We start from the raw sequence: 27,767 nt of genomic DNA, 5'->3' as shown, positions 1-27,767 counted from the left end.
GCTCCTAGTCTTTTTTGCCACCATGAATGTGGGAGATCACACCCTCTTCTTCCTGCCTCCTAGGGATGCTGTGATAGAATGAAATGTTATCGGGGATTATGTCCCTCTTGAGGAAGCTGCTGGAGATAAACAAGCAGCAAGTTTGTAAACTTGTGTGACACACTGGTAGAGGTGTGCATGGATATAGAGGCCAGCAGCCTCTTGCAACCTTGTGCTCATAGCATCTGTCTGTGAGCTGCCTCCTCTTTTTACCCCAGGTTGTCACACAAATATAGTTTTTCATGCATGGTATGAAGTGACAAAGTTTGGGAAGCATTGTTTTCTGCAATGGCTCTCAGTGTTAGTTCCATGAGAGGATAAAAGATGAACTCAAGACACACTCACAGGAGTCACTTAAATGAGTCTTATGGACAGATGGGACTTTGGAGGTTTCATATTGCTCATTGCCTGAGTTCATGCACATTTCTTACAGAGACTTATTAGGGTGACTTGGCTCTTCCAGAGACGGAGAGCTCATTAGCTCATAAGGACTTCCATTCCATTCTTGGACAGCTCTAGGTTCTAGAAAATCTTTCTTTTATTGAACTAGAAACTACCTCTCTATAAATTCCACACTTTGACCTCATTCTGTCCTTCAGGTCACATAGAACAAGTTTATACTGAGTCATAGGAATGGCCTTTCTGGTGTTACCCCTCCCCTCAGGAGTTTTGTTTGTCTTATTAATGTATTTCTTTAAAACAGTTTTAGACTTGCAGAAAAATTGAACAGATAGTACAGAGTTCCTATATACCACCTCACACCCCACACCCCACACCCCACACCCAGTCTCCCCTATTATAAAAACCTTATATTTGTGTGGTACTTTAGTTGCAATAATGCATTGATAGTGATTTTTTTTTTAGGTTTTTAAAATTTATTATTTGAGAGAGAGAGAGAAAGCATGTGCATATGAGTGGGGGGAGGGAGAGAATCTTAAGCAGACTCCCTGCTGACCGCAGAGCCTCCCTCTCACAACCCTGAGATCGTGATCTGAGCCAAGATCACAAGGCAGATGCTTAACCGACTAAGTCACCCAAGCACCCCATTATTATTATTTTTTTAGATTTTAAAAAATTTAGATAGTGATACATTTTAAAAAAATATTTATTTATTCATGAGAGACAGAGAGAGGCAGAGACACAGGCAGAGGGAGAAGCAGGCTCCATGCAGGGAGCCCGACGTGGGACTTGATTCCGGGACTCCAGGATCACGCCCTGGGCCAAAGGCAGGCGCCAAACCACTGAGCCACCCAGGGATCCCTGATAGTGATACATGTTTAACTAAACTCCACACTTTAGCCAGATTTCCTTAATTGTTACCTATTGTCCTTTGTCCGCTCCAGGTTCCTATCTAGGATGTCACATTACATTTTGTTATCATGTCCCCTTAAGCTCCTCTTGACTGTGACAGTTCCTCAGACTTTTGTTGTTTTTGATGACCTTGACAGTTTTGAGGAATACTGGTCACATATATCATAGGATGCCTTTCTATTAGAATTTGTCTGTTTTTCTCATGATGCATTTAGGGTTGTAGGCTTTGGGAGGAAGACCACTGAGGTTAAGTGCCATTTTCATCAAATCATGCCAATGGCACATACTGTCCACATAGTTTATGGTTGCTGATGTTGACTAGATTACCTGGGTGAAGTAGTTTTGGCCTGGTTTCTCCTCTACAGTTGCTTTTGTTCTCTCCTTTCCATGCTATACTTTTTGGAAACCAGTAACTATGCACAGCTTAAGGAGTGGCAAGTTGTGCTCTCCTCTAGGGTGGAGTGTTTGTATAATATATTAGGAACTCTTCTGCATGGGAGATTTGTTTCTTCTCCCTGTTTATTTCTTTATTAAATTATTCATTTACATCAGTATGGATTTGTGGATATTTATTTTAAACCTTGAGTTATAATCCAACACTACTATATTTTGTTGCTAAAATTGTTCCAGCTTTGGCCATTGGGAACTCTGTCAGTCGGTTCCTGTGCCCTTTTGACGCGCTCTCATCAATGTGGGATTATTTTGGGCAGCCTGGGTGGCTCAGCGGTTTAGCACCTGCCTTCGGCCCAGGGCGTGATCCTGGAGTCCCGGGATCAAGTCCCATGTCATGCTCCCTACATGGAGCCTGCTCCTCCCTCTGCCTGTGTCTCTGCTTCTCTCTCTGTCAAGAATAAATAAATAAAATCTTTTTAAAAAAATGTGGGATTATTTTTTTGAGCCCTTCCCTATTTATGTCATAGAAGATGCTCCAGGCCAATCTTGTGTATTTCCTGACCCAGTCTAGAATCAATCATTTCTCCAAAAAGCTTTGCTTCTTCTTACTGGAGAATGGCATTAGAAGCCAAGTTGTGAGTATTAGGTGTACTTGTTTCTATGGAGGTGTTAGTTCTTTTAGGAACCTCTCAAGCTAACAAAGCAATGTGTGTGTGTGTGTGTGTGTGTGTGTGTGTGTGTGTGTCTGTGTTGTGTATGCACACAAGCACATGCATTAACCCCTGCATATAAACATATCTGTAAGTATTTCTATATGTAACCATTTGTATCTACATTGGGTTAAACATGAGGTCGAACTGATGTCTCCAACTCTAATTGATTATCACATGGTGGTAATGTTGATGATGACCTTGACTATCTATAAATCTCCAGCCCAGCATGGGAAACCTGGTTCCTGTCATCTACAATCCTTTTATTTAGTCATTTGATTCCAGTATAAATGTATGGCAGTATCAGAATTGTTAACTTCTCACACATCTTGTTTTATCTTCTCTTGTATTAAACAGCCTCAATGCCTTTAACCATTTTATTTTTTTATTTTAATTTTTATTTTTTTGCCTTTAGCCATTTTAGGTTGGACACCATCTTTTTCATTCTCCATCAGTTCTGAGTCCATGGTTTTCCTTTCTCATGAGAAATAACCAAAAATTATTCTCCAATTTATAAAAGAGGAGAATGACTTCTAGCAAACACCCTTGGCATATAGAAGGCACTGGTTTAAGTGCTTTATGCGCATGAACTCCCTTAACCCTTATGACAACCCTATGAGGTTGGTACTGTTATATTACTATGTTACGTGAGAAAAGGTTAAAAACTTGCCCAAGGTCAAACAACTAATGAGTAGTGGAGCTGGGATTCAAAACTAAGGTCTGATATCAGAGTTCATTATCTGTGATCATTATTTTATGCCGCATTGCTGCTAGAAGGGTCTTTCTGAAATACTGTTCTGCATATGTAACAAATAGTGGTACACTATTGCCCATTAGATAAAGACCCAATATCTTAGGTTAGCATTCAGTGCCTTCCACAATCCAGTGTACCTTCTGCACCAGCTTAGTCAGAATGAGCAGTGAGGACCCTTAGAGCATTCCCAGATACTGTTTTACCTAATGAGCACACTCTCTACCCTTCCTCCCAGTTAAAGCCGAGAACAAGCCACACCCTTTCCACAAAACCCCCTCACATTCTCCTGGGCAAACTGCATTTACAGTGATCTCTTCTTTCTTTGTTAACATTCATTGTTCCTGCCCTTTGTTTGGTATTTAGTTGTGTTCTGTTAATATACTTTTCATTGATCTGTTCAGTCTCCCAACTTGTTCTCAAGTTGCCATTGTTGTGACTGTTGTAAGTTTTCATCCCCATAGACTTATTTGGTGAGAAGTTGGGACTCTGTGAGATTTATGATTACAGTATTTGCTCAGATATAATCATTTTCCATTCAATAGACAATCAAATCCTGCATTAGTATAGTTAGCCAATTAAATTAGTTTGGTTTAAGGCCATGAGCCATGCTCTATGCAGCCCCTTCTCCTTCAGGTCATGTCCTTATTTTAGGAGGTCAAGATGGTCTATTCTTCATGATCCCCATCATTATAGCTCTGTAGAGGCTTAGCTGTGCTGGGTGATATTAAGTTGAACTACTGTCTCCAGTTTGAAAATCATTGTGGCCAGTATACCAAGTTTTACAAAGGTGGGTAAGCAAGGGTGGGTCTGGCACCAGCTGTATCTCAGATAAGTCTCATTCAGTGCCCAAAGAGGAGGCTGGATGGAGGAGAACACATGAGTTCTGCTTCAAAGAGAAGAACCTAACATAAAGACTCCTAACTCTGGGAAATGAACTAGGGGTGGTGGAAGGGGAGGAGGGTGGGGGGTGGGGTGAATGGGTGACGGGGGGCACTGAGGGGGGCACTTGACGGGATGAGCACTGGGTGTTATTCTGTATGTTGGTAGATTGAACACCAATAAAAAATAAATTTATTATAAAAAAAAACAAACAGAAAAACCTAGATTTAAACCATAGCCTGTTTTTGCTAAACTTTAGTAGTTTCAGTGCCACCTTCATGGTTTTTGTCATATCTATGTAATGCTCACACTTTTTTAAACTTAAATTTTGGTCTCATTTTTCATAGTAAAATTATAGGTTTAATGTGCTATAGTTTTCAAGTGGATATTAAAATAAATGTATAACCGTTAGATAACTGCCATCTTATATCATACACAATTATGTCATATACTTTCATGGTGTGCTTGCCATCCCTTTCTAGAGTGAAGTCTCTTCTGATCAGTCCCTGGTGTTCAGGCTGGGGTCCCATATTCTAGTGGGTTCTACTAGGGCCCCTGGGTCGAAAGAGTCCCAGAGCAAGACTGTGGACATTTTTGTCTCTTTAGAAGGAGCAGCTCAGCTTTTATTTCTTCCCCTGTCCAAGGTGCCTAGTTAAAATTATATCTGAAGAAAAGGCTCTATAGATTTTTTAAAGTGTGAAAACCATAGGAAAAGTCAATCCAGGATAAGAACTGCCAGAAAGACCACTTGTTTTGATATGCAGTCATTCATACATTCATTCAGCACTTCTCTGGGCTTCTCTTAGCTCTTCCTAGCTTTGAGGTCAAGAGAGCTGGCTTCAACCATATCTTGATTGTTGTAATGGAGCAAAACATATGTCTCAACAGCTTGAGATGATAGCATGCTAAACACTATTTCAATACTGTTCTACTTGATCTAGGTTGAGAGTAAGCCTTTGGCTCAAGCCCAGAAGCCACCTTCCAAGATTAAGAACCTCAGAATGACTCGATTCTTACATAAGGTGGGCAGTGATGTTTAGTGTCTTTTCTCTAGGAAAGGATGAAGGTATGTGGGTGGCCAGGGTAGCTTTTCAGTGGCATTTTGGTCAACTCAGCATAATATGATGCATATGCTTTATCCACATCACCATGCCGCATCTCCACACAATTTTAAATGTGGCTATTCACTGACAGACTACCTCTTTTGTAATCAATCAGTCAATCAATGCATGAGGGCAGGGATCCAAGGAAGGTCAAATCAATAATGTAGAGGAAATGGGAGCTTATGTTGCACCATGGAAGATGTATGTTATTTAGCAGGAAGAGCTTCCCCATATTAGGGTGGTAAGATATTAGAATGATGATAATAATGGCCAACACTTATGGAATACTCTACATGAGTTGCCTTGTTTACCTCACAAAAGCCTTATGAGGTAGATCCCATTTTTGTCCCCATGGTAGTGATGAGATAACTGAAGCTTAAAGAGAGAGTTGTGTGACCTATTCAAGATCTGCAGCTGTAAGCAGTGGAGCAGGGATTCAAACCCAGAGCTCATCTGCTTGACCACTCTGCTTTGCTGTACAAGAGCTTTGAAAATACATTTAGGCCTGGATTTGGTTCAGGTTCATTCTTGCTGTGGTAGGAGAGCTGGTAGAAATGACTCCGTGAAGACAAAGATTTCTTTCCTGAGGCTCTGCACCTTATCCACTTTCTCCTTATATAGAATCCAAACACCAGCATTACTTCACTCCCTTTTGTGGATACCAAGGGGAAGAAAAACATGGTTAACTTTCCATGCATCGGCAACAAAATCTTGCTAAAGCCACCCCTGCTGTATCAGGTGAGTACAGGGCAGTGGACATGGCCCTGAGCAGGCATGTCAAAGACCTAACTGCTGTCCAGAACCAAGTTTAGAAAGGCTGGGAATAGCACAATGTCACCTGAAGAATTGGGTTCTAGTCCTGTATCTTTATAAAGAATATAAACCTTAACAAATAAATCACTGACTTTCTTTTATCTACAAAATGGGCTTTTCATAGGGTTGTCATGAAGATTCATCGAGGAAAGGAAGAATGAAGTGTCTGGTATATAAATGGTAGAAGCATACAAAATGAGTGTTTTCCTCCAATGTCCCTTACTTTTTTTTTTTTTTTGTATAAGGACCAAATAAGATAATGTGAGAAAGTGCCAAGTTAAAGAGTTATTATAACTTCAAGTGTTTGTGCCCTTGGGCAAATCACTTTATTTAGTTAGGAACTGACCTTCTTAAGAGCAGTAGTAAACAAACAAACAAACAAAAAAACTGTTCCCATTTCTTCCTGGAGTAAGACATCACTGGGGTTATCAACTGCATAGGTACTGTGCATGAGCCTTATAGAGAATAATGTGAGTCAGACAGATACTTCCTTTGACAGGAAGATTGAGAAAACCTAGTGTCTGATAATTATCATTTTCTCCCTGGAAAGGTAGAAGAGTCTGGCTGGATGTGGGTTTTCTTGGTCTGATAAATAGTTTGTGACACCCAAGAGAAGTCTAAGCAGTCCTTTATTTCAAGTCTCTTTGTCTGGACAGGATAATCAAAGTCATAATCAGTTGCCAGCCTCTGAACTCAAGGCTTCTGAATTGCCTTTCCATTCAAGCATTAAAACCAAAGATCCCAAGCCAGAGGAGAAACCACCAAGAAAGCACAAGGTGCCTCTCACTGCAGCAGGTATGCCTTTTGGGCAATAACAGGGTGTAGGGGGCGCTGATTCTAGGTGGTCAAGGCGTCATGAGCTGAGCTGAACCAGATGTTGGAGAAGTCAACTAAGGAAAAAAGCCAAAATGAGAGTAACAGTAAGCTTCTCATTACTTACTGTGATAGAATAAGCAAGAGATTAAATAGGGGAATTGGATGTTATACCATATGTTGGCAAATTGAACTCCAATAAAAAATATTTTTAAAAAAGGGGAAAACACCCAACTCCTCAGTATTCCATTTTCCCCCATGGACTGGCACCACACCAGGTCAGATGCATCAGCTCAGTCAGAGGGAACTGTCTCACTGCCTAGAGAGCTGAATAGGCCTTCAGTCATTTTATGGAGGGGTTGGGGAGGAGGTAGAGGGGAAGAGCTAATAGTAGAAATGTACTAAGTACTGAGTCAGAGTAGGGACAAGTATCTTGAGGCCTCACTTTCTCCTCTTGATAAGGAGGTCTTGGCAGAAATACTCAAGGAATGGGGGCATCTTGGTTAGGAATGCAGATGTGTCTAAGTGCATGGCCACCCAGGGGAACCTGAGCCCTTGACTGCAACTTTTCAGATACTTCATGCACTGGCTCTGCACCAATGCTGGCATGGGGAGGGAAGCTTCCTCATGAACCCTGCCAGGAAGCCTTTTAATTACCTATGGTTGGGCCTGAAAGATCACACATATGTTTTTGGCCAGGAGCCCAACTCCATCCGTACAAGGTTCAGAGATTCATTTCCTATTAGAATTCAAAGGAAGAGAACTAACACTCACTATGCCAACACCCTCTGATGCTTGGAGCTCTTTACCCACAGCTTTGAAATTATTGTCCTTCCACTTCTTAAACAATCTTGGGAACCACCCACAAAAAGATCAGTTCAGTTTTGAGCTAGTTTTGCCTTTACAGAGCTTATAATCTGCCTCCTTGTTTTCTTAGGTCTTGGTTCTGTCTTCTGGGCTAGGAATATGCCTTATTCAGCATTCATATGATTGCCCTTCACACAGGTCTTGTCTCTCATGTCTTTTTTCCTTCTGGCAGTTCCTTCTTCAACTCTTTAGCAGTTTGTCAAATAACACGGTGCCTTCTCCTCCCACCTGCAATTCCCCAGGACTCTCTCAGCACTCTCCAGTTTATCTACTTAAAGTTTGAATCCCACCCCACTTGCTGCCAGACCAAACATCAAACACCTGACGGGGTCTGGACAGAGAAGGGTAGAGAAGAACAAACACTTATTCATTCCTTGCAGTCTGAGCTGCAGACTTGAGTGGGAATACCTCCTGGGCTTTTAAAGTTGCATTGAAGTTAACCTGCTTGGCCCTTTAAGGGGTAACCTTCTTGGGATAAACTATTTGTGTAGCTCCAAACCATATTAACTCAGAAACTGCTGCCGTAACTACGTACTGTTGTTGACACTAGCTTTCCTCCTGGAATTTTTACCCATACTGCTGCAACCATAGCTTTTGGGAGCTAGATTCTCCCTTTCCCTTTATGTTTCCCTCCTGATTTGTTGAAGTCAGTACGACATCTTAACATTTATCCTTTACATTTCTACCCTGTGAGTTTTAAGATATGTGATCCTTAGTAAGTCACCTAGTTGAGGAAAGGAGTGACTGGCTTATGAGCAAGAAAGGGTGCCATCATTAGGACCCTGGGCAAATCCCCATGTTGCCTCAACTACAACTATAGTGTCTTTCATACAGAGGCCTTAAAGTGTTTTAAGAACCAGCTATCTTCGTATGAGCAAAGTGAAGTCCTGGGCTACACAGAGCTGTGGTTCCTGGGGCTTGAAGCAGAGAAGCTCCACATGACTCCTGAGAAGTTCAACAAAATGAGTTTCGATGATGAACATGGCTCCTATATGAAGGTGACGGGGAAGTAGGTCATGGTAACTCCAAGGGCCTTGGGCTTGGGATAAGAGGTAGTCTGGAAAGGAAAAAAAGTGTGGGCTTTTTTGTTTTAATAGCATTTAGTGCCAATACATCTCAGACTAGGCATCCTGAAGGATTCTAGTGGGTGCTAAACCAAAGAAATGCCATGTTGAAAATGGGAAAACATGCATTTAATATACAAACTACTCTGCTAAGGGTATTCCAAGAGTATTTGGGGTAACAAGTTTGCATGCTGGGCAAATTCTCACAAACTTTTTATGCAAAGCCCTTTACCCATTGGAAAGGCCAGACTCCATGGAATAAGATGCAGTCTTCCCAATGTCTTGTTTTTTTGTCTCCTCCATACAAGCCCACACATGGACCTCTTTCTATTTCATTTTTTTTCCTATTTCATTTTAAATGCCATTTCTCCACAAGCAAAAAAAGGTTCTTGTCACTGTAGTCCCTGGCACCTAGCTCTTGACTCCTTCTTCTCTTCTGATTGTGTCTCTGAGGTTCCCCAGGACAGTGCCTCTTACTAGGCCTGAAGGCAAAATCTGGGCAGTGGAAAGTGTCTTTTTTGCTTCAGAAAGCAATTTTCACTTCTGAAGATGTCCAGATATATGATGCTTGGTCCACTAGATTTGTGGGCTGCTGGGAATTTCCTCCTCTGGACGTTTTCTCACAACTTGGTTACATTTAAAGAAATAAGATTGGTCTTTTATGGCTTCGTAGAAGAGACATATTTCTTCAGAGTATTTAAAGCTGTGTTTCTCAGCTTTACTATGTACCTAAATCCCCTGGAGGTCTTGTTAAAAATGTGGATGTTTATCCAGCAGGTGTGGGATAGAGCCTAAGATTTTGCCTTTTTCAAAAGCTTCCAGGTGATGCCCGTGCTGCTGGTCCTTTGGTCACACTCTGAGAAGGAAGGATTTAGAGTTTCTGGCACAAATTAATCCTTGGTTAACCTTACTTCCAATCCATCCAGACATCCTCAGCTCCTCCACCCCAACCATACCTGGGCATAGAGTTTCTGGGAAATTCCCCAGGGATGTCAACACTACCTTTAAGTCAATTCACTGGAGCTCAGTTCCTCAGTCTCAAATCTTAGGAGCTATGTTACTGGTGGAGGCAGGCAGGGGGATAACGTGTGCTCACTGTTTACTCAGAACCTCCATCTTTATCAAATTCCCAAAAATTCCATGCTAAATTCCCAAACAAGTATTTCTATTCTTTCAGCAATTATTAATTGAATAACTATTTATTGAGAGCGTTTTATATGTTTGGGCATGTGATAGACTCTGGAAATATAAGGGGAATTATAAAAATGAACACAACCTGGTCCTTGGCCTCAAGTAATGATAATCAGTGTCAAAGTTGACATCTAGACAAATAATTATCATACAACCAAACTGATGACTTGGGGCCCAAGGGTCTGGGGCTTGGGCTGCAAGCCCCAAAATACGTACAAAATACCTTTATGCCAATATGTGCAGAACTTGTCCATTGCCCTTTCCCTGTACATTGTCACAACCGAATTTTACAAGTAGGGTAATCCACTTCCACATATTAACAGGTAAAGTTGTACCTGTTCATATTCATGGTCCTGATTCCTGCTCTATGACTGAACCACCACTACAGAATCACAAACACATTCTGAGGACTGTATACAAACATCTGTCTTTCGCCTCTCCCAAATCCTGAGAGTAAAACTAGGAATCAGAGATTCTCAGAGCTGGAATGTCTTAGAGGTTCTTCTCCAAGACCTTCAGTTACAGATGAGGGCACTCAGCTCATAGTGGGTAAGTGATTTGTCTGAAGATACTCAGATAAAGTATTTTTAAATGAAAATTTCCTATTGCTTTGAATAAATAACCCATTCTCTGGTTTCCAGCCCATGAAGAGAATAGGTGATTCTGGCTCTTGGAAAATGCTTCTCTTAGTTGAGAAAGATTCAAGTTCTTTACTGCTAACTCTCAAGTTAGAATTAAATCTGAGTAAGTCAAGAGGAGGACCAGTTCTGACCAGGAAGAGGCAGAGCAGACATGAAGCCTTCTCTGATTAATGGAGACACATCAAGGATCAGAAATAGAACTTCCCCCAAATTGCTGCTTGGCTGCATTCAAGGATTATGAAATATCCAAACTGGAAGGGACTTTAGAACCACTTTGTTCAATCTTCTCATTTTACAGATTCCCACATAGGCAGAAAACTAGAGATGATGGACTAGATCTAGAACCTGAGTTTTCTAAGACCATCCAATATTCTTTGCACTGCTTGGCATGGATAGAACCTGTGGGACCTTCCTAGAACCACACTGGTAGCCTGCGATCCAAGCAACAACCTCACCATTGCAGAAGCAATTAACAGGAGGGTGGGAGTTGCACAAATACTCAGTGCAGTTCAGAATGATCTCCCTGAGGGTAAACCATGAGATGACATGGGCCCCAGTATCAGGGAAGCCCGATAGCCTATGGCTCTGTTCCTCACCCTGACCTGGCTTCTGCAGGTCCTGCATGACCACATTGCCTATCGCTATGAGGTTTTGGAGATGATCGGGAAAGGGTCCTTTGGACAGGTGGCCAAGTGCTTGGATCACAAAAACAATGAGTTGGTGGCCTTGAAAATCATCAGGAACAAGAAGAGGTGTGGTTTGGCAGATGGCCTAGGCCATGGGAGGGGTGGTCTGCATGACTCTGGCCCCTTCATAATGCCAACACTTCCTGTTTCTGCTTTTTCTTCTGATCTTCCTCATCCTTTTCCCTCTTTCTCTCTCTACCTATCTGATTTCACAATGGGGCAAAGAAGAGGCAAGATTATGAAGCTTTTAGTGCTTTCTGCTCCCCTTTGACAGTCTTGTTGGGGTGATGGGGAGGGTCTGGGTAATGGGGCTAAGTGCTGCAGCATGACATGACACTGTAAATTCTGTTCCCATATCCTTTCCTCCTGCCACTCCCCTACCACTTCAGATTTCACCACCAAGCCCTGGTGGAATTGAAGATCCTGGAAGCTCTCAGAAGGAAGGACAAAGACAACACCTACAATGTGGTACACATGAAGGACTTCTTCTATTTTCGCAATCATCTCTGCATCACCTTTGAACTCCTGGGGTCAGCTGCTTTTTCTTTTAATGTATTTTCTCTTGAAAAGTTGCTTAAGGTGATAGAAGAAAAACTTTGAGGTCCGAACACTAGATTTTTCTAGATGTGAACTTTTAATGACTAGAGTAGACACAAAGGCCACTCAGTTACCTAGAAAGCTAAGGAGCGAAGAGCTGTATCCAAAGCTGCTCATTTCACTCTACCCCTCAGTCATGTCTCTCACCTGCCAACATACTCAGGATGTGCTGCCCAAGTGTTGGGTGCCAAACTGGGTGACATAACCAATACAAGGCCCCTGCCCTCAAGACTGAAACTTAAATATGTTGAAAACGACTATCCTTTGCCCCCATGTCTCCATTCACTGGCTTTATAATTCTCCTTGGAATCCAAGGGAGTAGCAGCTAGCTGCTCTCAAGCAGGGAAAGGACTTTGATTTTGAGCAAATAAGGATAGGAGCAGATATTTTTTTTTGGCCAGGAAGCAGAACCTGACAAATAGATTGGTATCACCTCGCTGAATATTGGAGCTGGAAGGGTGTGCTAATTGGAAGGGCATGCTAATCTGATTACTTTTTCTCTGAGAAGACCAGCTTCCATAATTTGAACAAAACCAGAAACCCAGAAAGCATTTAGCAAAGGGGAATAATTAGGGTAGACTCTCAGAGGCCCAGTATTATGGGATTCCCTGAGCTGGTAGCTTGGTGCTCCCATGACACCTTTGTTGTCAGTGAAATTCTAAGAACCAGCTAAACTTGAATTAGAAGGAAAGTTGACACTCTTCTCACCATCTCTGATGACTACAAAATACGGTCTACTTTCTGTATGCAGAGGTGAATTATCTTCCTTCTGTCAAAATGAACAAGCCAGGATTAGATTTCATTGTATTTAAAAGAACAAGCCAGCTAGATGCCATTGTACTTAAAATTAGAGCTCTGAGAAGTGAGGAGGGGCAAATATGCTGGGGGAGAATCCAAAGACCATAAAGGTTGGGAGTTGCCCAGGGTCACACAGCTAGTCAGCTGAGGCTAGAGCTATACATCTTCCTGTACTCCTCAAGAATGAACAGCTTCCTAAATACTGCCAGAGTTAGAGAAGGCTTAGAAATGGAAGATTGGGAGAAATCAAGAAGAAGTTGATGCAAAGTTGTTTCTGGGTGGTGCCCCTTCTTTCCCTCTTCTCTCCATTTGATGATTTACACATACTGGCAGCCCACAGACAATGTTTTTCTTGTTAAAATGCTTTGCATTTGTTTCTAACACTTGTAAATCATCAGATTTCATATAATTTAGCAGGCTTTTATACAATAGGGCAGGCTTCTGCCTATCTAGAAAATTTAGGATAATCTAGCAAGAGTAAACCCTCATTTCTGCAAGCTTATAGATGGATGGGACCAAGGAACCAGGATTACTTTGGATGGTGTAGGGCTTCTTCATTTTACCTCAGGCCCCATCTGCCCACTCTCTTGTTCCCTTACTTATCAGGAACCTTTTGATGTCTTTAGACAGCCTTATTAGTTTGGGGCAGGAGTGACCACTTGGTTGGGTGATGGACTTCCTGGATCCTTCCCAAGGGCCTGAGAAATTATGAATATTTCAGAAGTTTGGCCCAACCTTTGAACACCCACATGTGTAACAAAGTGATTAAATGACCTTGCCATATAAGAAACAAGGGGACATCTGAGAGGCCAGCACAATTGAGCTTCACACAGGCTCTACCATGAATCAAGGCAAAAGTTGAGTTTATAGGACACGAAAGCTCTGCCTCCTGGCCTGAGGCTTGCCTACTACCAGAGGGAAACCAGGTGATATGGGATTGTTTGCAGGTTCAAGCTCAGCATTATACCTTCTGCACTGATACATACACATCACTTTCTCTCTCTCTCTCTTTTCCAGAATCAACTTGTATGAGTTGATGAAGAATAATAGCTTTCAAGGCTTCAGTCTGTCAATAGTTCGACGCTTCACCCTCTCTGTTTTGAAGTGTTTGCAAATGCTTTATGTAGAGAAAATCATTCACTGTGATCTCAAGCCCGTGAGTGCAAGCTCTGTCCTGCCAAGGGAGCTGGTTCCCACCCTCAGAAACTATTTGTCCCATTCTGTCCCCTAGTGGTAACTGGGAAGCCATCATGGCCAAGGCTCCAGGGTAGAAGCCAAGCAGTTATGTTTATATGTTGTATAAACCAAGAGAGATGCAGTGAAGATTAGGGGACAGATATCAGGATGATGCAGAGAGATGTGGTACTATCAAGACAGGAACATAAAGATCTGAGGGCTTTCCTACAGAAGGCTTAGAGATATGTAGAGACATATGTAATGCAGGGATATGGAGAACTACTGTACTAAATCCTGACTTTATTCACTCTATTCTGAGTTGGTCCTAGGGTACAGAAAATCCTCTGCTCCAAATGAATGTGCCCTTCCCACATGTCCTGCTGGTATTCTGTACTTGCTCTGTTACTGCTCTGGTTGCTATGTAGGGATGGTTTATCTTCCACTGACTGCAAATTCCCCCAAGGTCAGGGACCATGTCTTCTCACCATTTTATTCCCAGGATCCAACATGGTACTTGGCAATAGTAATGGCAGGCAATAAATAAATGCTTGTTAGAAGAGTTAATGATTGCAAACTTGAGGAGTACAGAGAGGTAGCTAGGGGAAAGGTATAAGGGTGTGAAGATGTGTGGTCAGGAGCTGGTTCCAAAAACAATATGATTCTCACAGATATGTAAATATCCCTTAATTTTTCCTCATTCCCTTCTCACTCCCCCCAAATAGTTAATTTTTAGTTGTTTTTAATTTTAATTCCAGCATAGTTAGTACAGTGTTATATATCAGTTTCAGGTGTACAATATAGTGACTCAACACTTCCATATAACACGTGGTGTTCATCATGATAAGTGTACTCTTTAATCTTCATCGCCTGTTTCAGCCATGCCCCCACCAACCTCCCCTCTGGTAACCATCAATTTGTTCTCTATGGTTAATAGTCTGTTTCCTGGTCTCTCTCTCTCTCTCTCTCTCTTGCTCATTTGTTTTGTTTCTTAAACTCTATATATCAGTATATATATATATTACCATATAAATATATATATAAGAGTATTTATATACCATATAAATCATATGGTATTTGTCTTCATCTGACTGACTTATTTCCCTTAGCACTATATTCTCTAGCTCCATCCATGTTATTGCAAATGTAATATTTCATTTCTTTTTATGGCTGAGTAATATCTATATATCTATATCTATATATCACCTCTTTTTTTTTTAAAAAAAAGATCTTATTTATTTACTCATGAGAGATACAGAGAGAGAGGTAGAGACAGAGGCAGAGGGAGAAGCAAGCTCCATGCAGGGAGCCTGATGTGGGAATCCATCCCTGGGACTCTGGGATCATGCCCTGAGCCAAAGGCAGATGCTCATCCACTAAGCCACCCAGGTATCCCTTTATACTACCTCTTCTTTATCCATTCATCAGTTGATGAATTCTTGGGCCACTTCCATAATTTGGCTATTATAAATAATGCCACTATAAACATAAGGGTGCACGTTTCTCTTTGAATTAGTGTTTTAGGAGTAAATAGCCAGAAGTGTATTAGTGGAATTGTATTTGGGGGGTAAATACCCAGTAGCATGATTAGTGAGTGGATTGTAGGATAGTTCTATTTTTAACTTTTTGAGGAACCTCTATCCCCAAACAATTACTTTTTTAAAAAACTGTAACTTATTGGGTAAATTTTACAATTTAATATTGACAAGATAGAGATGTTCTCTCAGGGCTTACTGATGGACTCTCACAAGAATGATGATACATTAATTTATTATCAACATTCAAGTTCCTAATCCTCAGATTTGCAGCTTCAAAGGGTCACTGTACATCTGTGGTCTTTAGGCTTTGGGGCCTGACTCTCAACAAGGAAATTCACATGACATAATAGATTTTTTTCAGAAATAGTAAACTGGAATACATATGCCAAGTAGAAAAGTGTGTGTGCAACTAGGAGAGTGCTTGGTGAGTATAGATAAAAAATCAGGGAATTTTTTGAAGATACAAATGTGGTGATTTGAAGGGGCACCTGCACCCCAATGCTTATAGCAGCAATCCCCACAATAGTCAAAATATGGAAAAAGCCCAGATGTCCATCGACAGATGAATAAAGAAGTTTCATTAATATGTATAATGGAATATTACTTAGCCATCAAAAAATAAAATTTTGCCATTTGCTACAATATGGATGGAACTAGGGGGTGTTACGCTAAGTGAAATAAGTCAATCAGAAAAGACAATTATCACATGATTTCACTTATATGTGAAATATAAGAGAAAAAACAGATGAGCATAGAGGAAGAAAGGAAAAAATAAAACAAGACAAAATCAAAGAGGGAGACAAACCATGAGAGATTCATAACAATAGGCAACAAACTGAGGGTTGCTGGAGGGGACGGGTGAGGGGATGGGGTAACTGGAGCAGGGCAGGGGTTGTAATGAGCACTGGGTGTTATATACAACTGATGAATCACTGAACTCTACTTGTAAACTAATAATACACTATTATTAATTAATTTAATTTAAATAAAAAAAGAATCAAGGAGTTATTCTAATGGACTCAAAGGATAGTTTCAATGAGTTGTGATGATCTGATGCATCCATCCCCTCTATAGAGCTATTTTTATCAATATGATGGGAAGTTCTTTAGTTAAGGAACCTTTCCATTGGTCTGGAGACACACTAGAAATGTCTGCTTTTAAAAGACTTTTGCTGGGATCCCTGGGTGGCTCAGTGGTTTAGCGCCTGCCTTTGGCCCAGGGCGCGATCCTGGAGTCCCGGGATCGAGTCCCACGTTGGGCTCCCAGCATGGAGCCTGTCTCTGCCTCTCTCTCTATCTCTATGTCTATCATAAATAAATAAATCTTTAAAAAAATATGAAAAAAAAAGACTTTTGCTGATTGAACTCTTCCAGTTAATACAGATATTCTTTAGGAAAGGAATATGGACTAAAGTTGTGCTTTCTTAATTTGTGGTGCCGGAGGCATCAGACCAGGCCTGCTGTGCCATATCTGTAAAGTTAAAGGTCTCGGTAAGCAACTAATTCATGCACTATTCATAATAGTGAATTCATCTAATATTGAGATCTGTGAAAACATGACTGGGACTTTAAACTCCAGGCCCAGGAAGTACACCATCATGCTCTGAGAGCTCAGGAGCTTAACCACAGCTCTCCTGGGACGCTGGTTTCACATTTTCCCCAATGTCAATGAAAGAATCATAGCTCAGATTAAATTATTGCCTATCAGTTCATTACTGATGTCAGTATATTGGAGGAGCCCTTAATGGAAACACTAAATTCAGTTAGTGATATTTCTATGGCCTTATGCAAGCAAGGGATAGAGCCAGGTGCCAAGGAGATAAAAATAAGCCCATAGTGCTCAGTAGTTACACATTCCATATGGGGAAAGAGACAAAATATATGCGAAAGAAATACGACATACGACAAAGCAATAAATACTGAGTCCAAAGAAGAGGTACAGACCACAAATCAAATGGGAAGTCAGAGGAGGGGGAGAACATGGCATTTGGGGAAGAGACCCCTTGGAGCTGGTTACATTTTGATCTGGGTCCTGAAGGATGGCTGGCATTCCAGTAAATAGAGTGTGTGGAGAAACATTATTAAAACCTGACATCTGTCTTTCTCCTCTCTAGGAGAATATAGTGTTATATCAAAAGGGCCAAGTTTCTGTTAAAGTCATTGACTTTGGATCAAGCTGTTATGAACACCAGAAAGGTAAGCCCATTCTGGTCCCTTGGTCTGAATTTTCCTATTACAATTTCTTTCCCTTACTGAAACATCACTTCTCATGTGAGGTCACCTGGGTTCTAGCCTGGGCTCAGCCACAGCAATTGCTTGGTATGATTTTGAACAAGGTGCTTCACTTCTCTGAGCCCAAGTCTCCTCATCTATAAAATGAGAAGATTAAACTCAAATACCACAAGGGTCCTTTGCAGCTCTCAAATTCTGTATCTGGAATTACCTCAGAGTCTTGGCTCTCAAAACTAACTAGATGTGCATCTGGAACACCAGAGGGCTCTGAAAAAATTACAGCCCCCAGGACCTCATCCAAGATGTAAGGAATTTAAATTTCTGGAGGAGTCCCCAGCGGTCTGCACTGTGGAACACACAGCCATTCTGAGGTTTGAGATTCACTGCCCTAAGTTCTCTAGACTTTATATTTTTTTTCCAGGCTAGAATCCAAAAAGCAGCCCTGGAATATATTTCAAAAACCATCATTGAACGTGATTTAACTGCCTTTTCTTTTGACTTTTATCAAGTTTGAGGGCAAGAACATGTACCATTCAACAAACATTTACTGAGTATCTTCTACGTGCCTGTCACTGTTCTGGGTACCAGAACAACAACAAAAAAAAATAACATGTCCTGTGCTCTGATTGCTTACAGTTCAGTGGAAGAAACAAAGATAACAGGATAGGTGCAGTGATTACAAGTATGTACAGATGATGCTAAGGGCATAGTAAAGAAGGGCTTGGGATTAACCTTCATGGTGGCAGGGGGTGACACAGGAAGCCTCTGGAGGCAAAAGAAAAGACTTCTAGATGTTTTTTCCAAATATTCTGCAGCACTACTTTTGAAGACATGTTATCTTTTATGTATGGAACCCATAAGAAATTCCAGCTAGAAAACAATCTGCCTCCCATGAGGTACTCATATGCTTACTCTTCTCAGGCATGAAAGCTGTGCAATCTCTTGGCTTGGCTACCGGGATGCTCCCAACAGAATTTGTAATGGTCTTATCCTTGTTTTCATATAGTCATTTCCCTCTTTATGTATTTTCTGACTTCGCTTTATCTTTATTTTAACCATGAGACGGTATAGAGTATGGATACTACACTTGAACAGCCTGAGTTCAAATCCCAGCTCTGCCACTTAGAGCTGAGTGACCTTGATAATTTATTTAATCTTTGTCTGTCTGTTTTCTCAGTTTAAGATAGGACAATAATAGCACCTGCTTCACAGGGTTGTCATAAGGACTGAGGATTATTCTGTATTAAAACACTTGGAATAGTGCCCAGCACATGTTAAGGATTATAGAAGTGTCCATTTAATCTATTTTTTTTAAAAAAATTATGCTGTGTATATATGTACCTTGATTGCAAAGTGCATTAAATCCATTTTGGAAGTAGGCAGGGTATAAAAGTCATTTTTATCATACCTTCATTTTGTTTTTTATTCACAAAATTGTTATGTTTTTACTGACTCAAACATCAGAGAAGTGACCACAGAACCCTTCCCCTGCCAGCATCTAGGTAAAGAATGTCAGCATGTGGAAGCACAGTACTGTCTTCTGCACATCTTCATCTATTGAGATTGGGGGCTCTTCTTTCTGTACTTTATACAACACACTGCACATAATATATTGCAGACACATTAGAAGAGATGCATTTTGCATGGTTTATTTTCCATTTTTTTAATATGCCTCTTCTCTCACCAAATCACAATACGTTTAGAAGGTGTCTGCCCCAAATGAATGTAAGCTTAAAAATTTAGCTTTATATTAGCCTTCTGTTTCCTTTTTTAATAAAGTTTGGCTGACTTAAATGTCCGTCCCTGGAGCAATGCCTACTTTAAAGTTCTTGACCAATACAGTGAGGATAATAACACTGCATGATTATCAGGTTGCTATGAATATTTGATGAGATTATGTATGTAACTTGACTCAGAAATGCTGGTGGGCTGTACTTTCATCTCCCTGCAAACCCTGGAGAGTGAAAGGGGCTGGGGAGTCTTAGTTACCCTCGACCTTCACCTAAAATGTCCTTGGAGAAGTGTGTTTTGGAAAGGAGGATTTTACATGATAGTTCTCTTTCTTTCTCCACAGTATACACTTACATCCAAAGCCGGTTCTATAGATCCCCAGAGGTGATTCTGGGCCATCCCTACAACATGGCCATTGATATGTGGAGCCTGGGCTGCATCATGGCTGAGTTGTACACAGGCTACCCTCTGTTCCCCGGGGAGAATGAAATGGAGCAGCTGGCTTGCATCATGGAGGTGAGGGGGAGGTCTGAGGTGCTACGGGATGGTTAGCTTGCACTCTCAAACATTGGGCTGCGTCAGAGTCGCTGTAGGGCAGTGGCCTGTGTACTTTTTTGTGGTTGTTGGATGTATTTTTGTAATTATGTGCCCCTCTGTACACTTTTGAGTTGGTATCTAACATTTTTATCATAAAATTTAAATAGTTGCAGAGGATGAAATTTCCAACATATTATGAAAGTGACTTCATTTTTTAACTTTTTATTTTTTAGTCATTTAAAAAAAATTTTAATTCCAGGATGGTTAATATATAGTGTTATATTAGTTTCAGGAGTACAATGCAGTGATTCAACAATTCTATACATTACTCAGTGCTTAACATGTTAAATGTACTTTTTTTTTTGAGAGAGAGATAGAGAGTATGTGTGAGCCAAAGATGGGTGGGTAGGGAGGGGTAGGGAGAGAAGGAAAGAGAGAATCTACATTGGAGCCCAATGTAGGGCTTGATCTCATGACCCTAAGATTACAACCTGAGTTGAAATCAAGAGTTGGATGCTTAACCAACTGAGCCACCAGGCACCCTGATAAGTATACTTTTAATCTCTTTCACCTAGTTTACCCATCCTCCACCCACCTCCCCTCTGGTAACCAACTATTTGTTCTCTGTAGTTAAGAGTCTGTTTTTTGTTTGTCTCTTTTATCTGTGTTCATTTGTTTTGTTTTTAAAATTCTGAATATGAAGTGAAGTGATATGATATTTTTATGGTATTTGTGTTTATTTAACTGACTTATTTCACTTAGCTTATATTTTGTATAATGTTGATGCAAGTGGCAAGATTTCATTTTTGATGGCTGAGTAATATTCCATTATATATATATGCTGCATATACGTATATACCACATATGTGTGTGTGTGTGTGTGTGTGTATCTCACATCTTTATCCATTCATCTATTGATGGACACTTGTGCTGCTTCCATAATTTGGCCATTGTAAATAATATTGCAATAAACATAGGGGTGCATTTATCTTTTCAAATTAGTGCTTTTATATTCTTTGGGTGAATATCCAGTAGTAGGATTACTGGATCCCACTACTGGATCATATGGTAATTATATTTTTAATTTTGGGGGGGAATCTCCAAACTGTCTTCCCCAGTGGCTGAACAAGTTTGCATTACCTCCAACAGTGCACAAGGGTTTCTTTTTCTCTACATCCTTGCCAACACTTGTTATTTTTTATGTTTTTTATTTTAGCCATTCTGACAGGTGTGAGGTGATATTTCATTGTGGATTTGATTTGCATTTCCCTGATGATGAGTGATGTTGAGTACTTTTTCATGTGTCTGTTGGCCACCTGGATGACTTCTTTAGAAAAATGTCTATTTATCTGTTCTGCTTATTCTTTTTTAAAAAATATTTTATTTATTTGAGAGAGAGAGTGAGCGAGTGCACCAGCAGGAGAAGCAGCAGGCAGAGGGAGAAGGAGACACAGGCTCCCCAAGGAGCAGGGAAGCCTGATGCAGGATTTGAACCCAGGACCCTGGGATTGTGACCTGAGCCAAAGGCAGACACTTAACTGACTGAACCACCCAGGCACCCCTCCTCTGCCCATTCTTAATTGGATTATTTATTTTTTGGATGTTGAATTGTATAAACTTTTCATATATTTTGGATACTAACACTTTATTAGAAATGTAATTTACAAATATCTTTTACCATTCAGTAGGTTGTCTTTCAGTTTTGTTGATTGTTTCCTATGCTATGAAAAAGCTTTTTATTTTGTTGTAGTCCCAATAGTTTATTTTTGCTTTTATTTCCTTTGCCTTAGGAGCTATATCTAGAAAAATGTTGCTGTGGCTGACATTAGAGAAATTACTGCCTATTCTATACATTACTCTCTTCTAGGATTTTTATGGTTTGAGGTCTCATATTAGGTTTGATTCACTTGAGTTTATTTTTGTGTATGGTCTAAGAAAGTAGTCTAGTTTCATTATTTTGCATGTTACTGTCCAGTTTTCCCAACACTATTTGAGTTTATTTAGAAAATAGAAATTTGGGATGGATGGATGCGTAGATAATAGATGTTAAATAGGTAATTAGACTAATATATATATGCTGCATTTATGTATACCACACACACACATATATATACACACACACCACATCTTTATATATACACTATATATGTGTGTGTGTGTGTGTGTGTATAAATATCTTTATCCATTCATCTATTGATGGACACTTAGGCTGCTTCCATAATTTGGCCATTGTAAATAATGCTGCAATAAACATAGGGGGCATTTATTATATATATATATATATGAGAGAGAGAGAGAAAAAAATCAAACCTTTGTTCATAGTCAAAATATCTTTGTTCATTGGTATGATTCTGTCTTTTTCCATATTCTTACCTCTTTTATCAAAGACTAATTGATTAATGGACCATATAGGATTTATTCCTGGGCTTCCTGTTTCGTTCCTTTGATCCATGTGTCTATTTTTGTTACTAGCATTATACTGTTTTGATTATTATGGATTTATAGTATATCTTGAAATCTGGGATTGTGATATCTCCAGTTTTGTTCTTCTCTTTCAAGGTTGCCTTGGCTATTTGGGGTCTTTTGTGGTTCCACATAAATTTTAGAATTATGTGTTCCAATTCTATGAAAAATGCTGTTTGCATTTTGATAAGGATTGTATTACATCTATAGATTATGGACATTTTAACAATATTTGTTCTCCCAATCCATGAACATGGAATATCTTTCCATTTGTTTGTGTTGTCTTCATGACTTTCATCGATGTTTTATAGTTTTTATAGGACAGGTATTTCACCTCATTGGTTAAGTTTATTCCTAGATATTTTATTATATTTGGTGCATTTGTTTTCTTAATTTCTCTTTCTGATCGAATAGTGACATTTTAAAATGAAACCATTATGCCAGTCTTTCAAACATACTCAGAAGTAACTAAAAACCAGAGATGACACCTGTCCAAATCTATGTATTGTTCATTAATCATTCACTATCCTAACTTTCTGGAAAGAATATCTTTCAATAAAAAGGCTTTACCAAGACTCATTGTATGATTATTTATTATGTATTTTTTAAAGACATAATGTTATGGAGCTAAATTAGACAAAACAGGATAAAATAACACTAAAAATTAGAAATTTCACATTTTAGGATTACACCAGTGAGCAAAGATATTTTGACTGTGGACAAAGATCTGATTTCTCTCTCTCTCTCTCTCTCTCAATATATATATCTAATTACCTGTCTAATCTCTATCTATTCATCCATCCATCCCAAATTTCTGTTTTCTAGATTGACTCAAAGTTATAGATGGTCACAGGGACACACACATACCCTTGGGAATTATTAAATATACTTTCATTTCATGGTTGAAACTAATAAGTATTAAAATAACTTAGGTTATAATAGCTATAAATGATATCTATGGTGGAATGAACACTGGCCTGGAAATCAGTAAGTCTGGAGTGTGGTCCCAGCCTTTTCTCTTGGATAAGTCAGTTCCCTCTTTTGGACCTCTGTAAAATGAGATGTTCAGAGTATTGGCTTCTAAAGTTGATGATAAATGATTTAATGAAACATTCCTGAACCAATCCTGTTTCCAATACCAAGAAGAATTGAGAAGTATGGGATTTGATTCACTTCCTCCTGAACTGTCAGTGACCCTGAGGAGGAGGAGGAGGATAGGGTTGTGCAGATATATATGGCTGGGAACCCAAGGCTGAGGATGACACCTGTAATTTCTCTGTCTCTGTATATCCCTATAGGCTGCAGTGGGTAAAGGTGAACAAGTGGGTGCTATAATTTTCTTTTCTTTTGTCATATAGTGGACTGAGGCCCATCTGGTAATTTCTATCTCCAAGTTGGGATATGTCATTCCTTAATTCAAGGATGGTCAGCACATACACTGTTTTATTTATTCTGACAGATGATATCTGGCTACCATTAAGAGTGAGCTACCTCTAGTTTGTCTTAACACTTGTTCAGAGTAACACGACTAATATTTATGCTCAGGATACTGAAAGAGCCCTAAATTAGGAGTCAGAAGACTCATGCTCTGGGCCTTTTTATCACCGGGTTGAGGTTATCGCTTAATATCCTTGGGTCCTTATCTGTAGAAGCAAAATTTGGCCAAAGTCCCATCCAGTTCTAATGTGTGACTCCATAAGAGTGAACCCACTGCATTGTACTTGTTGAAGGTGCTGGGCCTGCCACCAACCCACTTCATTCAGACGGCCTCCAGGAGACAGACATTCTTTGGTAAGTTCCTAGGTCTAATACTCTTTCTCTCATTGTGATGAGGTCTCACAGACCTTGGAGCAACCTCTCATACCCTAAACCCCATTCAATGCTCTCCCCTAGTCCCATCCCAAAGGGCAAGCTGTGATTAGGACCTTCTGCTAGGAAAGTAAATATCTGCTGCCAAGTGGTACCAGAAAGCATGATGGAGATGGGATGGAGGAGTCACAGTGGGAAGGAGGTCTTGGCATAAAAATGACCAGGTTCCTGCTCAGAAGATCTATTGGGAGATCTTGAAACCTTGAAAGATTATAACTATGCCCTTTACTGCAAATTCTCCTTGCTTCTCCAAGCAGCTTGCCCCTTCACACTATGTACTGTTCAGGGAAATAAAAAAGCAGAAGCTCCTTTCTAAGAATAGTGGGAAATTTGCTACATATCATTAATGGAGCATTATTCTTTCCTGCTGCAATTCTTTTAATCTTCCAAATCTGTACTATGCCAGGATCATTGCAACTTTGCTATAAAATGGGTAAATAAAGGCTGTCATACAGTTTGGCTGTGGATATGTTGTGACTTCCCAGTTATGTATAGGACAGCTACCTAATTGCTGGAATTAAGCTTCATCCATGGCCCCATGCTGCCCCCTCATTGCAATTTCCAGGCTCCGAATTTCTGATCCTCTGACTTTCTATTTGACTGGTGCTGTGCAAGATGGACAGGTGGATTAACAAGGTCCAACTGCTGAAGGCAAGGGCTTCCAGGGCACTATGAACCGAATAGATGAAGTCAGTCTCATATCTAAAGTCCTTTTTTAAAAAACCACAAGAACCTAAGGGATTCTCTTGTAGAAAAATCTACAGTGACCAAGTGGAGTGAAGCCAACATGAGGGAAAGGGAACTGCACAGGTAGGCTCTGTGCCATTTTGAATAGCATTTCTGACCAGCATTCTTATAAGTTTAGTTCATAGGCTTCTACTGGCTATGGAATCTCCATCATTCCTAGCCCTCTCAACTCTTATTTCCACCCAAGAGTGCCTTCAGAATGGGGGAAAATCCTTCACTTTCTTTCCACAGCTTGTTCTATCAATAAAAGAGTTTTTAAAACTTTTATGGATTCCTGGACATAAAGGTGTTAAGTCAACGTATAACTGAGCTAGTGCTCAGTCATGTGGGGGTTAAAATGTGGTATACTTCAGTTACTATTTGGTAAACAAACAAACAAAAAAAACCTGCCATAGCTACAGGCTCCCTGGCCCCTTTCTCAGGACCTGTTGGTCTCCCCGTTATCCAGAAACTCAAAGTTTAAGGCCTGGCAAGCAGAGGGTCCCTCCATGACCCTGCTTCAGTACCAAAGCTATCATCCTTTCTGATTGGTTAGTCCCATGCCATTCCAATGGTTAAATCTTTGATACATCACCCTGTAGTTATGGCTGGAGCTTTGAAGACCTTACCTTTGGGCATACTCAGTGTCCTGGCTGCCTTAGAACAGTGCCCATGCACTAACCCTCCTTCCAGAGCAGCTGATGGCAGGCAGGAAGATCTCGCTAACTTGTTTGTATAACTAACTTATACAGAGCAATGGAACTGGTCTTTTAATCCTGGATATGCTTTTCCCATCCACCACTTTTAATTTAGATTTTTGGATTTCAAAGGATTTAGGGAAAGAGAAGTAGGGATATTGGTGTTCCTTCTTGCCAAAGACATTGTGGGAAGAGTCATATCTAAGCATGAACTTAAGATTATACCTTGTATGTGGGGGCACTAAAAGGAAAGGAGTATAGGGCATAATGGTAAGAGGGTCTAGTTCATAGAGTACTAGTTTTTACCGTCAGCATGAGGCTTTAGAATAATGATGTGTTTTTGGTAGCAATATCTCTTCATTTCCTGCATAAGAAAGGACTTTATTGGGATTTTCATCTTCTTCAGTGTTTCCCAAACTTTATCTGATTATAAGAATTAGTTGGGGACTTGACAAAAAGTGCTCATTCCCATTATTTTCCTATGGTATAGTATAAAAGATGAGAAAAACTTGTAAAACAGTTACATAATGATGATTTTAGGAGCTGTTATTTATAAACCCGTGAGCCTGACTCTTCAGTCACTTGTAAAAAGAGCAACATAGGATCAAATGGGTGCACTGGTGCCATAGTCAAAAAGGAAATGGGGTTCACAGTACCTATACCCTATGCAATGTCCCAACTCATTTTTATGTCTGTAAATACACATACCCATGTGATGTACACACACACACACACACACACACACACACATATACACATTCATGGTCTCTTCTAGGAATTGTTTTTGGAAGCCCCACATATTGCATTAATTATAAAATAGAAAGGTCTCATTCTGTACTTTCCAGAATGTCCATCATGTGAAACTGAGTTTTTGTGAAAATTCAGTTTAATGTGTAAATTGTGTGTGTGTGTGTGTGTGTATACACATTCATCCATATGCAGATTTACAAGGTAGGAGCATAAGTGGACACCTTGTCTGGATATGCACACCAGAGTCTAGATGTCCAAATGAGTGGCCTCACCTTCAAAGCATTGCCCATAATATTCTGGGGAAACCTCTGGAGCTTTCTTCAGAGCTTCTTTTCAGGCATGATAAATACATTTGGTGAGGGTTTTCATGAATGAAAATGACTGAAAAAGTCATTTCCAAGCTGTTTTAAGCAACAAAACAAGTTTAATCATTCCAATTTATGGACAAAATTTTGATGTGCCTATAAAAAAGTAATAAGATTAATTTGCTTGTGTGGCTTGTAAATGAGTTCTGAAAGCAGATGATTCTCCTACAATACTTTCTTGTTGTACTTCAGGGATGTCCCAAATTCTCATTTTATTGAGTTAGTGGGAAAGGAGCAAGGGCATAGATAATCCAAGAATAGACTACATCTTTTTGTTGTTCAGAGCTGGATATTTTTGTCCCTTCAGATTTATTTTTTATTATTTTTAATCATTATTATTTTACTTTGGTTAATGGTAAGCCCTTTGATTTTGGGAGGAGGTGTGGGAAGGAGGCTCAGAACATACTGGGTAGTGGGGAATATTGTAAAGGTTAATTGCATTCATTGGGTAATCTACATGTGATTCTTTCCATCTGACTGAGACTGAGGAACATGTTCCTTTGTGTGGGAGGTGGGTAATATAAGACAGAGCTAGAGCTGCAAAGACCACTCCAAGAAGCAACGTGGTTGAATGAACAGCTATGATATAACCAATGTATAACACCTGGAACTAAACACAGAATTATTGTATCTCTAAAGATTCCAAAGGTTTTCCTAAAAATATGACCAACAACAGGGGGAAAAAAAGATACCCGGATTCCAAGGATCTCACGATGGTGCTGAAAACCTATGACACCAGCTTCCTGGACTTTCTCAGAAGGTGTTTGGTGTGAGTTTGCAGGGGTGTCTTTGCCTCAGGTTTCCTTTTATTTTTCTTTTTAAGATTTATTTATTTGAGAGAGAGAGAGAGAGCAAGCGAGAGAGAGCACAAGCAGGGAGAGTGGCAGGCAGAGGGAGAAGGAGAAGCAGGCTCCTCACTGAGCAGGGAGCCTGACATAGGGTTCGAGCCCAGGACCCCAAGATCATGACCTGAGCTGAGGGCAGACACTTAAACAACTGAGCCACCCAGGTACCCCTCTGGGTTTCC

The 27,767-nt window shown here is 40.2% G+C and overlaps 1 protein-coding gene across 13 annotated transcripts in view; it reads left to right on the top strand.

The window, feature by feature from the left end:
• DYRK4 (dual specificity tyrosine phosphorylation regulated kinase 4) overlaps positions 1–27,767 on the top strand; it is a 63,094-nt gene that overhangs the window by 17,125 nt on the left and 18,202 nt on the right. For 5 of the 13 annotated variants that reach the window (XM_049102360.1, XM_049102358.1, XM_025461895.3 and 2 more), the window contains 11 exons: positions 5,028–5,108; positions 5,811–5,927; positions 6,659–6,797; positions 8,517–8,680; positions 11,194–11,330; positions 11,654–11,794; positions 13,677–13,815; positions 17,484–17,565; positions 19,676–19,848; positions 24,063–24,123; positions 27,380–27,509. In XM_049102360.1, coding sequence (XP_048958317.1) covers positions 5,028–5,108; positions 5,811–5,927; positions 6,659–6,797; positions 8,517–8,680; positions 11,194–11,330; positions 11,654–11,794; positions 13,677–13,815; positions 17,484–17,565; positions 19,676–19,848; positions 24,063–24,123; positions 27,380–27,509 — 1,364 coding nt within the window. Of the gene's footprint in view, positions 1–5,027; positions 5,109–5,569; positions 5,928–6,552; positions 6,798–8,516; positions 8,692–10,304; positions 10,487–11,193; positions 11,331–11,653; positions 11,795–13,676; positions 13,816–14,718; positions 14,738–17,483; positions 17,566–19,675; positions 19,849–24,062; positions 24,124–27,379; positions 27,510–27,767 lie in introns of those variants that run through there. The other 8 variants (XM_025461893.3, XM_049102361.1, XM_035707272.2 and 5 more) reach the window with 7 other exon arrangements.

This window comes from Canis lupus, chromosome 27 (assembly GCF_003254725.2).
Source record: "Canis lupus dingo isolate Sandy chromosome 27, ASM325472v2, whole genome shotgun sequence".
NCBI classification, from domain to species: domain Eukaryota; kingdom Metazoa; phylum Chordata; class Mammalia; order Carnivora; family Canidae; genus Canis; species Canis lupus.
This window is presented reverse-complemented; position numbering and strand designations above follow the sequence as displayed.